Here is a 16,858-nt window from a genome sequence, read left to right on the forward strand (position 1 = left end):
TCTTAACTAACACCAACAATCCATAGGAGGGTCAAAATTGCTCCTTAAGCAGGGTGGTGAAATGTGACTCAAAAAAGATCAAACCCCAGAGAAGTTTCAAAAGAAAAAAAAAAGGAGATTCCAAGTGAAGAATTTGGCATAAAGTTATTGGTTGAAATGTGAAATAAAGATGGTTCATAAACGCTAAAAGGGATCTCGAGAAAAAGAAAACATCAGTAATCACGCCTTCTGGATAATTTATGTCAAGAACCAACAGCGTGTTAGAATTTATGGAAGGAGAGATCATGTTAAAAGGGTGTTCTAAATGTTAAGAGGAAATGGAAGCGCATATTGAGAAAGTATAATAGACTTAAAAAATACACTAGAGGATTCAAAAATAACTGGAGTTAAAAATAGAGCCACAAAGTGATAAATGATTGATTACTAAAGAAGAAATTGTAGAAAAAGTTCATTGTTCGAGGGAATGGATTTTTCAGTGTTTGTTCTTCTTGTTTTAAAAGAGGTGAGAAGGAAACCAAAATTGGATTAGCAGACATTGAGGTAGTTGATAAACGGAGGTAATCTGGGGGGAGAGAGGGGGCAAGAGAGAAGGGGACAAGAGGAGAGGGGATAAGGGGAGGGAGGTGAGAGAAGGAGATGAGAGATAAGGGGATATGAGGAAAGGGGATAAGGGAGGGGGGAGATAGAAGGGGGAAGAGAGAAGGAAGAAGAGAAAAGGGAATAGGAGAGAAGAGGATAATAAGAGACAAAAAGGGAAGAGAGAAGGGAGAAGAGAGAAGGGGGGAAGAGAGAAGCAGTGTGGCACAGTGGAAAGCATATGGGCTTGGGAGTCAGAGGGCATGGGTTCTAATCCCGGATCCACCACATGTCTGCTGTGTGACCTTGGGCAAGCCACTTAACTTCTCTGTGCCTCAGTTAGCTCATCTGTAAAATGGGGATTAAGACTGTGAGCCCCACGTGGGACAACCTGATTCCCCTGTGTCTACCTCTGTGCTTAGAACAGTGCTTGGCTCATAGTCAGCACTTAACAAACACATTATTATTATTAGCATCATTATTATTAGAAGGGGGAAAGAGAGAAGAGGATAAAAGAGAAGGGGGAAGAGAAAGGGGGAAAAGAGAAGGGGGGGAGAGAAAAGGGGAAGAGAGAAAGGGGGGAAAGAGAAGGGGGAAGAGAGAAAGAGGGGAAGAGAGAAGGGGGTCAAGCAGGTGGGGAGAGGAGGAGAAAGAGGTTGGAAAGAAAAGAGAGAAAGAAGTGGAAGGGAAGGAAAGAGTAAAAAAGGAGGGAGAGAAAAGAAGGAAGGGATGGAGGGAGGATATGAGGGGGGAAGGGCAGAAGGGACGGAGGAAGGAAGAAGGAGAAGGAAAGAGGAAGAGAGATTGGAGGGAGGGAGCTAGATTAGGCCACAACCAGTGGCTGGAGGGATGAAAAAGAGAAATTGGGAGATGACGGGATGAATTGGTGAGTAGATGGAGAGCAGAGTGGATGAGTCCAGGAGACAAACCCAATATCCGACAATACCTCTCTTCTCAAACAGACCCTGCCCCCTCACAAAGCATTTGTCATTGACCTCTGGCAAAAAAAAAAAAAAATTTGGGGTTGATTTGTTTGGGTTTTTTTTTTTAACTTATGGAAAAAATGGAAATACAGACGACATACTTGAACTCCTGTAATTCAGGCAATGGTAAAGTCTAACCCAACATTACCTGATCAATGGGGACATCGACCTGCACGTGCTTGTCATCTTTGACGTAGGGGGCTCCTTGGACTTCTTTCCGGGGAGTGCGGGCTTTGAACACACCCCCTTCTGAGGAACAATGATAACAAGGATCAAAATTACATGACACCAAGGGGAAAGATGGCAGTTTCAATTAAGAATGCTTCTCTGTGCCTCACTTCCCTCATCTGTAAAATGGGGGCTAAGACTGTGAGCTCTACGGGGGACAGGGACTGTGTCCAATTCAATTTGCTTGTACCCAGCCCCCAGCATTAAGTACAGTGCCTAGCACTTAGTAAACACTTAACAAATACCACAATTATTCTTAAGAGAATTTCAGGGATCTCCCAATTAAACACCCGCTATCTACTTTTGTATGTTCAACTGTTGATGCTTCAGTGAATCTAGGAGACCTTCCCAAGGCTCCATCATTTCATTTTATTGAAAATACTGGGGGTTTTAGGAAGAAACAACTTCGATTTTACAGAAAATTGTGGAAAGTGACCAGTAGCCCTTAGCTAATAGGGATGCCCTTGAAAGAACTCTACGGTTGCGCTGAAGTACACTTGGTGGCTGCTTCTTATTACCTGGATTTTTTTCTGTGACCAAATGATCTGAAAAACCTTGCTTCTGGCCCTTCTTGGCATAAAACACTGAATTCTCCTTTTTGGTTGAAGTCTTTTCAGGTTTCTGAGGATAAATTTCACTCACTTCCTAGAAAAGACAAAATTGAGAGTAAAACTGCATTAGGCATCAGTGCGTAGGTTTTCACCCAGCCAGATTCCAGCTTAGACTCTAAGCTCATAAAGGGAAGGGATGGCATCTTCTAATTCTACCGAACGCTCCCAAGCACTAAGGACAGTGCTCTATGCAATACAAAGCAGCGTGGCTCAGTGGAAAGCGCCCGGGCTTGGGAGTCAGACGTCATGGGTTCGAATCCCGGCCCCACCACTTGCCAGCTGTGTGACTGTGGGCAGGTCACTTCACTTCTCGGTGCCTCAGTGACCTCATCTGTAAAATGGGGATGAAAACTGTGAGCCCCACATGGGACAACCTGATCACCTTGTATCCCCCCAGCGCTTAGAACAGGGCTTTGCACAGAGTAAGCGCTTAACAAACACCACCATTATTATTTTGCACACAGTGCCTTGTACACCGTGCTCACCCAATCTATATTCCTGGTTATGGTTTGTAGTGCAGAGAACAGAGGATCACTAAGAATGATGGCTCAGAGTCAACGGCCAAACTGGAACAAGCCCATGTCTCATTTCATGCATCTGGGTAAGAATCATATAGTGATAACAATAATAAGAATAAGAATAATGGCATTTGTTAAGCACTTACTATGTGCAAAACACTGTTCTAAGTCCTGGGGAGGATACAAGGTGATCAGGTTGCCCCTCGTGGGGCTCACAGTCTTCATCCCCATTTTACAGATGAGATAACTGAGGCACTGAGAAGTTAAGTGACTTGCCCAAAGTCACACACCTGATAAGGGGCTGAGCTGGGATTAGAACCCATGACCTCTGACTCCCAAGCCCGGGCTCTTTTCACCGAGCCACGCTGCTTCTCAACAGTCATCTTAAATCTACTCCAGCGCTTAATACAGTGCCTGGCGCACAGGAAGTGCTTAGCAAATATCATTTTTAAAAAATGGCTAAGTTGAAATTATAAAGGTATATTTCCTCTAGTATCTGTGTGAAATGGAAAATGATGGGAAAAGCTAACATGTAGAGCACTCGCTTTGAAGGAAAAGATGAAGCAAAGGAGGATTTGAATAATTCATCCCCCTGCCAGGTGTTAGAGCTCAAACACATTATTCCACAGGAATGACACGATTTTTATCTCTAGCCTCATTCTCCCCCCATCGAGCAGTTCTGTAACTCAAGTCGGCCTTCACTGAATTTTATTTATTTTTTTAATTTCTGCCCCTTGCTAAAATATCTGAGGGCCTGTGAAAGCAGAAAAGAAATATAAGCTAGCCAGACTCCATATGTCACTTGGGAAAATGTTAACCCCAAAAGACCTACCCGGGATCATTATTGAGCTGTTTTCAAATATGATTTGCATGCATAGCCGGTCCACTGCAAAAGTCTTGCAGGTTTTATTCTTTACAACATCCGAATCCACCCCTCTCCCCTCCACACAAACTAACACACACACACACACACCCCGGCACAAGACCTGGTCTTGCTGCTGACAAGACTATTGCTTCCACTCCCTCTCTGGTCTCCCACCCTCCAGCCTCTCCCTCCTCCAATCTATACCTTCATTCATTTATTCAATCATATACATTAACTGCCTACTGTGTGTAGAACACTGTACTGAGCAGTTGGGAAAGTACAACAATAAATAGTGACATTCCCTGCGCACAGTGAGCTCAGAGCCTAGATGAGGGGAGACATAAAACAAATACAAATAAATTTATATGATACAAATAAATTCATTCATTCAATTGCATTTGTTGAGTCCTCCCTGTATGCAGAGCACTGTACTAAGAACTTGGAAAATATAATTCAGCAAATAAATAAAATTACTGATATATACATAAGTGCTGTGGGGTTAGGGGTCGGGGGAGAACAAAGAGAGCAAGTCAGGACGAAGCGGAAGGGAGTGGGAGATGAGGAAAAGTGGGGGTCAGTCTGGGAAGGCCTCTTGGAGGAGATGGGCCTTCAGTAAGGCTTTGAAGAGGGGGAGAGTCATTGTCTGTGGGATTTGAGGAGGGAGGGTGGTCCAGGACAGAGGCGGGATGTGGGCCAGGGGGCAGTGGAGAGACAGGCAAGGTGGCGGCACAGTGAGAAAGTTAGCGGCACCAGAGGAGCGGAGTGTGTGGGCTGGGATGTAGAAGGAGAAAAGGGAGGTGAGGTAGGAGGGGGCAAGGGGATGGACAGCTTGGAAGCCAATGGAGAGGAGTTTTTGTTTGATATGGAGGTGGATAGGCAAACACTGGAGATTTTTGAGGAGGGGAATGACATGTCCAGAACGTTTCTGTAGAAGGATAAGTTGGGCAGCAGAGTGAAGTATAGACTGAAGTGGGGAGAGACAGGAGACTGAGAGGTAGAAAGGAGGTTAATGCAGTCATCCGGTTGGGATAGGATGAAGGATTGTATTAACTCGGTAGGAGTCTGGATGGAGAGGAAAGGCAGATTTTATAATGGTGTGAAGGTAGGACTGACAGGACTTGGTGCCGATAGAATAGGTGGGTTGAATTACAGAGAGGAGTCAAAAATAACACCAAGGTTATGGGTTTATGAGAAGAGAAGGATAGGGGTGCCATCTTCAGTGATGGGACGGTGGGAGAGAGGAAAGGGTTTAGGTGGGAAGATAAGGAGCTCTGTTTAGGATATCTCAAGTATGAGATGATGGGAGGACATCCAAGTAGAGATGTCTTAAAGGTAGGAGGATATGCGAGCCGGGAGAGAGGGAGAGAGGTCGGGGAGGAGATATGAGTATCATCTGCATGGACATGGCAGTTGAAACCATGGGAGTCAATGAGGCCTTCTCAGACTAAGCCCCACTTTCCTCTTTCCCACTCCCTTCTGCGTCACCCTGATTTGCTCCTTTTGCTCTTCCCCCATCCCAGCCCCACAACACTTATGCATATATCTGTAATTGTATTTTATTTATTTGCACTGTCTCCCCTCCCCCTACTCAGACTGTAAGCTCATTGTGGGTAGGGAATGCGACTGCTTATTGTAATGTACTCTCCCAACTGCTTAGTAAAGTGCTCTGCACTCGGTAACCACTCAGTAAATACCTCTGACTGAGCGACTGATCCACTAGCAGGCCAGAATACCTTCCAATATGAGTCACATAAAGATTTTCTTTTAAAAAGAGAGTATTACGTCAAAACGTCAATAATCCTCAATTCACTTATTTATGCGGCTCACTCTTTGTAAGTCTCAAGAATTTTTAGTTGAGTACAACATCGATGGGGCACACCAAAATGTCTTCAAGGCCATTTACTGAGACTGCTTGAGGGGACTGTTTTTTCCATAGCTTCTGGGATACTCTTGATGGGATGGAGCTGAAATGGCATAGGTTTCGCTCAGATCTCCTCCAGATCCAACCCTAAGAAGATGAGCCTAAAAAAATCCTTTCACCTTCAGAAAATATTGGCCTCAGGCAGCCAATGGAAAAAAGACTCGGGAAGCTCGCAAATGGAAAAAATTGAAGAGAAAATGTCTCATTTTGTTATCCTCAATTTGAATTGATTGCTGCTGCACACAGCCCGTTTCAGTCACCCCTGCAAGTATGGAGAGAATCTCACCACTGGTGTCATTTTGAAAAATGACAAATCTATGTAATAAATCTACACACACATACACACAATCACATCAAACCCACTCTGCAAGCCTTATTTATTCCGGACAGGTTCGGCTTCCACAATTAAGTATGCGTTTCCTGTAAAAAGGTTAACAAAATTAAAAGCTCTGTCATTTTGTCTCAGGAGTATGAAAGGAGAGAAAATACCCTTCTCCAGACCCTCAGTCTGAAACCTTTCATGAGCATATCAGACCTAGATTCTCCCTCACGGCACCGCGGAGCTTTACCAGTTCCCTTTGAAGTCCATAAGAGCTTTTTCTCCCCCTACATACACACCCACGCCAACATACACCAGCACTCATGTGAATGGGCCATTTCTCTCCTTTCGATCTGATTTGAAACAAGGGAAACAAACATCAGGATTTTTGTGTGTTTCTCTCTCAGGTGGGCTAAGACCTATTAATTAATATCCTGTCTTATTTTCAATCAATCCAGTTATATCTTAATGCTATCGTAATAGATTAGCTCAGGGACATGAAGCACGGCCTCTCAAGATAATTTTGGATGAATGATGACGGTAATCTAATTGAAGAATCGTAACAGCCTCTCCTGGGAGACAATCCACCCTCAGGTATAAAATGACTGACTCTCCAGGCAAAACCACATTTCACCGCTCCCCCAAGTGATACCCGGCATTACCGAGGCAGCCTGAGAATTTCTGCACTGAATGAGTTTATATCTTGAACATTTATTAAGATGAAAGATGGGCAAACGTCCCAACTCAACTGCTGCTCCTTTAGTCGGTCGATAGTATTTAATGAGCGCTTACTCTGTGAAGAGCACTGTACTAAACATTTGGGAGAGTACAATAGAACAATATAACCGACACAGCCCCTGATCACAAGCTTACAGTCTAGATTTTAATAAGAGTAATTAATTAGAATAAAGATATTTGTTAAGTGCTTACTCTGTGGCAGGCACTGTTCTAAGCGCTGGGGTAGATAGATACAAGGTAATTGGATTGAACATAATCCCTGTCTCACAGGGTTCACAGTCATAATCCCCATTTTACAGATGAGGGAACTGAGGCCCAGAGAAGTTAAGTGACTTGCCCAAGATCAGACAGCAGACAAGCAGCAGAGCTTGTCTATCCATACTCACTCCCTTGGAGAACTCATTCGCTCCAACGGCTTCAACTAACATCTCTATGCAGATGACACTCAAATCTCCATCTCCTCCCCTGTCCTCTCCCCCTCCCTCCAGGCTCGTGTCTCCTCCTGCCTCCGGGACGTCTCCACCTGGATGTCTGCCCGCCATCTAAAACTCAACATGTCCAAGCCTGTGCTCCTCATCTTCCCTCCCAAACCCCGTCCTCTTCCTGACTTTTCCGTCACTGTGGACGGCACTGCCGTCCTTCCCGTCTCACAGGCCCGCAACCTCGGTGTCATCCTTGACTCTGCTCTCTCATTCACCCCACACATCCAATCCGACACCAAAATCTGCCGATCTCACCTTCACAACATCACCAAGATCTGTCCTTTTCTCTCCATCCATCGGCTCCCACATTAGTACAATCCCTCATCTTATCCCAACTGGATGATTGCATCAGCCTCCTTGCTGATCTCCCAACCTCCTGTCTCTCTCCACTTCAGTCTATACTTCACTCTGCTGCCCTGATTATCTTTCTACAGAAACGCTCTGTACATGTCACTCCCCTCCTCAAAAAACTCCAGGTGTTGCCTATCAACCTTCGCACAAATCAGAAACTCCTCTCTCTTGGCTTCCAAGCTGTCCATCCCTTTGCCCCCTCTTACCTCACCTCCCTTCTCTCCTTCTCCAGCCCAGCCCGCACACTCCGCTCCTCTGCAGCCGCTAACCTTCTCACTGGGCCTCCATCTCTCCTGTCCAGCCGTTGACCCCTGGCCCACATCCCGGAACTCCCTCCCTCCTCGCATCCACCAAACGATCACACTTTCCCCCTTCAAAACCTTACTTCAAAGCCCCCCTTCAAAGACTCACCTCCTCCAGGTGAGGCTTCCCAGACTAAGACCCCCTTTTTCCCCAGCTCTCCCTCCCCACACCTCACCCCGATTCGCTCCCTTTCCTCTACCATTCTCCCCGTCCCACAACACTTGTGTAAATATGTACATATCTATAATTCCATTTATTTATATTAATGCCTGTTTTACTTGTTCTGATATGTAAATATGTACATATCTATAATTCTATTTATTTATATTGATGTTACTGATGCCCGTTTAACTGTCTGCTAATTGTTAAATGTCTCTCTCCCCCCTTCTAGACGGTGAGCCCGTTGTGGTCATGGATTGTCTCTTTTTATTGCTGAATTGTACTTTCCAAGTGTTTAGTATTGCGCTCTGCACACAGAAAGCGCTCAACAAATCTGATTGAATGAATGAATTAATGAATGAATCCTCATTTTGCAGATGAGGGAACTGAGGCACAGACAAATGAAGTGATTTACCCAAGGCACACAGCAGGGATGTGGGAGAGCAGAGCAGGAATTAGAACTCAGATCCTCTGATTCCCAAGTCTGTGCTTTTCAATTACGTCACGCTGCTTCTCCATTTTAGACTCCATTATCATCAGTGGTATTCATTGAACATTTAGTGTGTGCGGAACGCTGAACTAAGCGCTTGGGAGGGCACAGTACAAAATGTCGGTGGACACATTCCCTGTCCACAACGAGCTTACTAAGTGCCATCCTGTGCTTTCTTGGTCTACATTTGCTTATAGATAATTGATCTTATTCTCATGATGATGACTGCACACCTTTCTGTTACTGGAGCCTGCATCTATTTGAACAGTAAACTAGAAACAACTGGGATGGGGAAAAAAATACCTCCCAGTCAATAAACGCAATGTTAATGGTGTTATCGATTGTTCATAGGTCTCCCTAACCCAATAAAATATTTAAAATTACATTTACCAATTCAGCTGAGCCTCTCTGGAAAAGCCCACGAGTTTTACCCTTCCCTTCTTCTCTAGAAAAGAACTAGAAACCGGCTTTCCTAGGTGTCAGGGAGTTTTCCCTCCCAGTTTTCTAGTAGCAGACCTCTGACCCCATCCAAGAAAGGTCCAGTTACTTCAAGAGCCAGAATCCCAGCCGTGAGAGGAAGGCCCTCTGCAATGTTCACTGAATGGGAATTTGATCAATCAATCAATCATATTTATTGATCACTTGCAGCTTGCGGAGTACCACACGAAGCACTTAGGAGAGTACAATTTAACAGAGTTGGTAGACAGGTTGCCTTCCGCCAATGAGTTTGCAGCGTAGAGACATTAATATAAATAAATTTAGGATATGTAAGCCCGTCATTGGGCAGGGATCGTCTCTATCTGTTGCCGAATTGTATATCCCAAGTGCTTAATACAGTGCTCTGCATATAATAAGCGCTCAATAAATACTCTTGAATGAATGAATGTACTTAAGTGCTGTAGGGCTGAGGTGGATTTGAGAAGAGTCACCCTAGCAAATTGCTCCCTAACAACTTCCTTCTTCATCCCCACCGTGATCTTCTGGGTTGTCAACTCCCAGGACTGTTGGTGCTGGAGCAATAAGCATATTCATTCAAGCAATCCATGGTACTTATCGAACGCTTACTCGAACCATCCCCTGATACTGCCCTGCCTATTCGTATGTCCACCTTTCTCCCCGCTCCGGCCACACCCAAATACCCCAGTGATAATCACACCATCAGAAAGTGGGTCCTTGGGGGCCAGAAAGGTCTGGGGTTGCTAAAAGTGGAGAAAAGTCCTCACTGGTATTTATAGGGCAGCCACAGCCCATCCTTCTAATAATAATAATGGTATTTCTTAAGTGCTTACTATGTGTCAAGCACTGTTCTAAACACGGCCCATCCTTCTAATAATAATAATGGTATTTCTTAAGTGCTTCCTATGTGTCAAGCACTGTTCTAAACACTGAAGTTGGTATAAGGTAAGCAGGTCATCCCACATGGGGCTCACTGTCTTAATCCCCATTTTACAGATGAGATAACTTAAGTACAGAGAAGTGAAGTGGCTTGCCCAAGGTCACACAGTTGACAAGTGGCAGAGCCGGGATTAGAACCCACATCCTCTAACTCCCGAGCCCTTGTTCTTTCCACTAAGCTTCGTTGCTTCTCTAGACCATAAGCGCCTTGTGGGCAGGGAGTGCGTCTACCAACTACGTCATACTGTACTCTCCCCAGCGCTTAGTACAGTGCTCTGCACACAGTAAATGCTCCATAAATACCACTGAATGATTTGGGAATCCAGTGCTGGGAGCTTGGGAAAATTCAATCGAAATAGAAGACGCGAGATGTTTACAATATAACGGATCACACCGGAAAGCCAGGAAGGGGAAAGAGGGGAAATCTAAGGGGTCCGGAAATCAGAGAAAGGGGCTGCAGGAGGTCACCAGAAAGGAGTTAAGGATCTAAAATCACCCTCCTACACTTGAGCAGCCAGAAGGCCTTAATATTGAACACTCTACCATTTTCCTAATCCAAGGCCTGAACTCTTCCGGCAAGCAGGCAAGCTCTCTAATCAACTCTGCGATGTTTTCTTTCTCCTCCCCATACTTTCTTTTTGTATTCTTTTATTCTATTTATTCACCAGAACTCTTATCCATCACTCCTTCCTCTATCTCACCGATATCTATTTACTTCAATTAGCTTTATATTTCTTCTGCTCTTTCCATATGTCTCAACAATCGAAAGTGTCAGAAATCCGATTCCCAGTCATTTCCTTCAACTTCCAACCAGTTAGGTATCATGACAGGAGCAATTAGTTCTCAAGAGAAAGTGTCACCATAATCTGCATACAAGATTTTATGCAACTCAAGTGCATCCAAGCATGCCCGCTGGGAGGAGATGGGGGGAAATTTTCCTATTGTTTTATTCATAAAAGGATACATGATAATAACACAAGGAAAATGGCATGTACAAACCCAGGAGAATATGAAGTGTAAAAATGAATTTTAAGAGCAGGTGCCAACTAGACCTTGAAAATTTGCAATCTGAAGGTAAAAAAAAAAAAAAGAAAGGTCTTTGACTAAATATTTCACTCTCCACCAGAAGGGGATCTGGAAAAGGATTTTATTTTCTTCTATTGTATTAGTAGTAATAATGATAATAACTATATTACTGCAGCACAAGAGCTAAGTAAAGTCTTGGATCCCATTTCATGCAGTCAAACTATTTCCGCTAGCAACCTAATGAGGGGAGAAACCCGTAAGATCACACTTTGGCAGTCCTGGATTTCCTGCCAAACTTTCTAAACTGATCTCTGCAGTCTCTAGATTGAAAGCTTGTTATGGGCAGGGAATGTTTCTGCTGATTCTCTTGTATCGTCCTCTCCCAAGCGCCGAGTCCAGTGCTCTGCACAAAGAAACTGTTCGATTAATACCATTGACCGATTGAGAGAGATGATTTCCCATTTGATTCGGGAAAAGAATCAAAGCTTCGAGCAACTCGCACCGGATTTAACATCCAATCTGAAGTCTTGTTGGGGGCTGTCGATATTATAGGTGATGATAATAATAATAATTAATATTAGTGCTGAAATGAACGCAACTCCTGGGCCAGTCTCAGGAGTCACTCGAGGTGAGCTGCGTGCTTATTTCCAGAGAGGTTGAAAAGAACAAAATATAAAAATGAATACAAATTTGATAGATGTTTTACAAAATTAAAAAATAAAAACTCCCCGAAAGAGCAGCCTTAATTATTAAAGGAGTGGAAGAGAAACTGTAGAAGGAAAGATTAAATAGCAGTGAACCTAATGCCTTTTAGAGAGAAGTCTAGGAGTAATTTAGAAATTGTCTTATCTGTGATGGCTTGGGACCAATTTTTCCCCATTTCCATTGACTGGGAACAGGTTCCTAAAGGAAGGTCACATTTAGATTCGCTCTCCATCGACCCTACCTGAAGGTGGAGAGGTCAAGTACTTACTCTTTTTTTTCTTCGTGGATTCTTATCCGAGCCAGCAAACCTGCTAAAATACAAAATATTCAACAGCTTTAAATTCCACCATCTTAGATAGAGCACGGTTTGTTTAACATTTTCATGAAGGATTCATTGGCTCATAGTGGGGCTCAGTGGAAAGAGCCTGGGCTTGGGAATCAGAGGTCGTGGGTTCGAATTCCGGCTCTGCCATTTGTCAGCTGTGTGACTGTGGGCAAGTCACTTAACTTCTCTGGGCCTCAGTGACCTCATCTGTAAAATGGGGATTAAGACTCTGAGCCCCACGTGGGACAACCTGATGATCCTGTGTCTACCCCAGCGCTTAGAACAGTGCTCTGCACATAGTAAGCGCTTAACAAATACCAACATTATTATTATTATTATTATTACGAGTCCCCCTCCCACCCAGAACTCTGACTTTTCTTCATTACTGGGGCAGTCGGCAAGGAAAGCAGGCATATTTGACCCTCTCGGTTGATCCTCAAGCGGCCTATATCAGCTTAATTAGCTGGTGGAGCCAATGTGGGATCTGGTTTTAAGAGCTGAAGAAGAAGCTCCTCACTCTATCGGCATCCCCTGAGAGGAGAGAGCGTGAGGGTCTCCGCCCCTCCGAACTTCCAAATACTGGCTTCTCCAAGACCAGCCATTTCTGTGCTGGCTTCCAAGCCGTCCATCGCCTTGCCCCCTCCTATCTCACCTCCCTTCTCTCCTTCTTCATCGCAGCCCGCACACTCCGCTCCTCTGGTGCCACTCACCTCCTCACTGGGCCTCCTTCTCGCCTGTCCCGCCGTCAACCCCTGGCCCATATCCTACCTCTGGCCTGGAATGCCCTCCCTCTTCACATCCACCCAACTAGCTCTCTTAGCCCCCTTCAAAGCCCTACTGAAAACTCACCTCCTCCAGGAGGCCTTCCCGGACTAAGCCCGCCTTTCCCTCTGCTCCTCCTCCCCTCCCCATCTCTCCAACTCCCTCCCTCTGCTCTACCCCCCTCCCTGCCCCACAGCACTTGTGTATATTTGTACATATTTCTTATTCTATTTATTTTATTAATGATATGTATATATCTATAATTCTATTTATTTCTATTGATTCTATTAATGCCTGTTTACTTGTTTGGATGTCTGTCTCCTTCCTTCTAGATTGTGAGCCTGTTGTTGGGCAGGGATTGTCTCTGTTGCTGAATTGTATTTTCTAAGCGCTCACTACAGTGCTCTGCACACAGTAAGTGCTCAATAAATACGATTGAATGAAGGAATGAATGAAAAGGTAGCAAATCAGACCCCCTGCTTCCTGGGAAATGCAGTTTCTCCTTTCATTCTCTGACTTCCTCTGCCCCTTCTGATAGGATCGTCATCAACAAATTGAGTACTCACTGTATTCAGTAAACACTCAATAAATACCATTGATGAGGACGAATATAACGATATGTTATTCGTGTGACCATGCTATAACTGGTAGAGGAAACTTGGAAAACTCCGTGGTATTTACTGAGCACTTCCTGTGGGCAAAACATCGTACTAAGAGCATGGGAAAATACAGTACAGAGTTGGTAATAATAATAATGGTATTTGTTTTGTTAAGCGCTTACTATGTGCCAAGCACTGTTCTAAGCACTAAAGGAGATACGAGGTTATCAAGTTGTCTCAAGTGGGGCTCACAGTCTTAATCCCCATTTTCCAGATGAGGTAACTGAGGCACAGAGAAGTGAAGTCACACAAGAACCCACGCCATCTGACTCCCAAGCCCGCGCTCTTTCCACTAAGCCACGCTGCTTCTCTACGTGCACGTGTCTACGTGATAGACACATTCCCTGCCCACAACGAGTTTGCAGTCCAGAAGGGGAGAGAAGGATGTTTTGAAGAGGGGCATCTCTTAGAGTCGGACTAAAATATCAAATAATCCCACAGAAATAAGCTACTGAAAGTGAAGATTCTACCAATTGTGCTTCATTCTCATCTTTCCCCCAGCTGATCTCTGGCTCACACCCTCCTGTCAATAGAATTTAAAAAAACTGGCCTAGACAGACACTAAAATGAATACATATATGTGTGTGTGTATATATATGCATAGTGATCCTTTGAACTTGAAGAATGACACCTCTAAAAGTGAATAATAATAACAGTAATAATAGTATTATTAAATGTTTACTGTGTTCTAAGCACTGGGAGAGAGATAGAAGATTCACACGATACAAGACACAGCCCTGTCCTCCACAGGGCTCACAATCTAAGTAGGAGGGAGAACAGTTTATTGAATCTCCATTTTACAGATGAAGCAGCTGAAGCCCAGAGAAGTTAAAGGACTCAGTCAAAATCACATAGCAGGTGTGTGGCAGACTTTGGGATTAGGACCCAGGTGCTCTGACTCCCAGGCCCTGCTCTTTCCATTAGGCCACCCTGCTCCTGTGACTTAGAAAAAATCACATCTGAGTTCTTATTGTGGCTGAAAAAGCCAAGAGAAGGTCCGTAGTCCTGGAGCAGTAGGAGTACAAAAAGGCTGCCCTTTATGTGCAATATTTTCAGCACTTGACACTATTTCCTGTTTTCTCTCCTTGTCTCTCTTTCTGGGCGTAACTTTTGCCCAAAGAGCCACTCCTTTCCTGATGGCAATTTGTCCTACTGATCTATACTAAGCAGTTGGTTTTTATGGTATTCCTTAAGCTCTGACTATGCGCCCGGCACTGTTCTAAGCGCTGGGGTAGACATCAGGTTGGACACAGTCCATGTCCCACATGGGGCTCACAGTCAATCCCCATTTTACAGATGAGGAGACAGAGGCACGGAAAGATTCCTTTCCTTCCCCACGGATCACGGCGGCGGGGGTGAAGCGTCACAGAAGAGGTCGGACTTGCCCAACTCGCCCCTGGAAAGTCAGCTTTTCCTTAGCCCGACTGACCGGTGGCTCTCCAGATCTCTAGACTGTAAGCCATCTCGTTGTGGGCAGGGGGTGTGTCTGTTTATAGTTGTATTGTTCTCCCCCAAGTACTTAGTACAGTGCTCTGCGCACCGAAAGCGCTCAATAAATACGGTTGAATGAGTGAATGAGTTAAGCGACTAACCCGAGGTCACCCAAGCACAAAAATGGAGGAGCCGGGATTAGAAACCAGGACCTTCTGACTCCCAGGTCTGTGCTCTACCCACTCGACCACACTGCTTCTCGAAATTGATTCCCATTTTTCATCTGGGATGCACCAATATCCGCACCATCCTTAAAATGCTTCCTCTGTCCTCACTGCTTTCCGTTTCCCAATGTCAGCTCTCCACATAGCAGCTGCAGGGGTTCTCTCTTTGTAGCTCGCTCTCCCGCCATGCCTCACCCAACGTGGCCGTGTTTAGGTGAGCATATGGCTCACCAAATAATTACAGACAGGAGAAAAAAAGAAAGAAAGAGGCCTAAGTGTGTTGCTGCTTAACTAGGGGGAATTTAAAATATGTATAAAAATCCTACGAGAGGCCTCATTAAAGATCCAGAGCTAAAGATCCACAAAGAGAAGGAAAAAAAAAATAGCAATAAATGCAAATATAAAACTTCTGGGCAAAGAGTGTATTAAATCATGATACTAATAATACTAAGGCAAGAAGACCAAAAATAATAGCAATAATGACCGTATTTGTTAAGCGCTCGCTCTGTTGCAGGAATTAAACTCTAGGGTGGATCCAAGTACATCCAACTGAACACAGTTTCTGTCCCATGTGGGACTCCCAGTCTCCAACCCCATTTTACAGATGAGGTAACTGAGGTGCAGAGACGGGAAACGACTTGCCTAAGGTCACAGAGCAGACAACTGGGCGGAACAGGGATTAGGGACCTTCCGGCTCCCAGGCCCGTGGGCTTTCCAGTAGGCCACGCCGCTTCTCTTGAGCTTGATTAATGAAGCTGAGACCCAAGCTAACTGAAGATAAAAGAAAATAGGACTGGCAAAATCATCTCCCAACGCTACGTTTAGCCTCCAAACTGGCTACACTCCATCATCACAACAGTGACAACGACAGCAATGTCTGGTCAAGGTTAGTAGCGCATCACAAACCCCTGGTGTTGGCCTAGTTTTCCGTATTCAGAATAGGAACGGCCCATTACTGAATTCTTTTACGTTACGGCTCTTAAATGGAATATTCAGAATAAACTTAACAACGTGAAAAACGACTCTGGCGTATTGAATCACGACCTCATGAAAATGTTTAAAAAAAAAATCAATAATGCAGAGTGATAGAGGACAGCATTAGGAATAAAGATGCCGTGTAAAAGCCAGGCGTTCTGTAGTCTAGATACAAACGGACATTTTCTCCTTCATTAACTCACGCAAATAAAGCTATTTGGAATTCTTTTTATGCTGTTTTTAGCACCATTACCTTCCCTACACTGAACCTAATCTAGTAATTTCCAAACAATTTATTCAAGGTCCCTCCAGGAGGAAGCAAATGGAATAGAGGAATGGGGATTGTCTTTGTAAGACGAGGTGGAGAACAGTGGCGAACTACCGGATCACCTCCCTCCCCTTACAAGCCCTGGGCTCCTCCTGAGTTATTCATTTATTCATTCAATTTACTGAGCACTTACACTGTGCAGAGCACTCTACTAAGCTCTTGGGAGAGTACAATATAAGAATCCTGAGACACATTCCCTGCCCACAATGAGCTTACAGTTTAAAGGGGGAGTTCGACTTTAACATAAATAAATTACAGATATAGACATAAGTGCTGCGAGATTGGGAGGCGGGATGAGTTAGGGTGGACACTGCAGGTGCTAGGTCAACGGTTAGCACAGTAAGCGCTTAGTACAGTGCTTTGCACACAGTAGGTGCTCAATAAATACAATTGAATGAATGAATAAATGAAGAGGGCATATTCTTGCCACTAGCGGTAGCATGGTGATAATAATATTAATAATAATGTTGGTATTTGTTAAGTG

General features: G+C 44.4%; 1 protein-coding gene across 2 annotated transcripts in view; it reads right to left on the reverse strand.

The window, feature by feature from the left end:
• DCDC2C (doublecortin domain containing 2C) overlaps window positions 1-16,858 on the reverse strand; it is an 82,228-nt gene that overhangs the window by 35,140 nt on the left and 30,230 nt on the right. For both annotated transcript variants that reach the window (XM_029050040.1, XM_029050041.1), the window contains exons 6-8: window positions 11,939-11,981; window positions 2,306-2,432; window positions 1,708-1,808 (exon numbers count right to left, since the gene is read on the reverse strand). In XM_029050040.1, the coding sequence (XP_028905873.1) occupies window positions 1,708-1,808; window positions 2,306-2,432; window positions 11,939-11,981 (271 nt within the window). The remainder of the gene's footprint in view (window positions 1-1,707; window positions 1,809-2,305; window positions 2,433-11,938; window positions 11,982-16,858) is intronic.

Source organism: Ornithorhynchus anatinus, chromosome X1 (assembly GCF_004115215.2).
Source record: "Ornithorhynchus anatinus isolate Pmale09 chromosome X1, mOrnAna1.pri.v4, whole genome shotgun sequence".
In the NCBI taxonomy this organism is placed as follows: Eukaryota; Metazoa; Chordata; class Mammalia; order Monotremata; family Ornithorhynchidae; genus Ornithorhynchus; species Ornithorhynchus anatinus.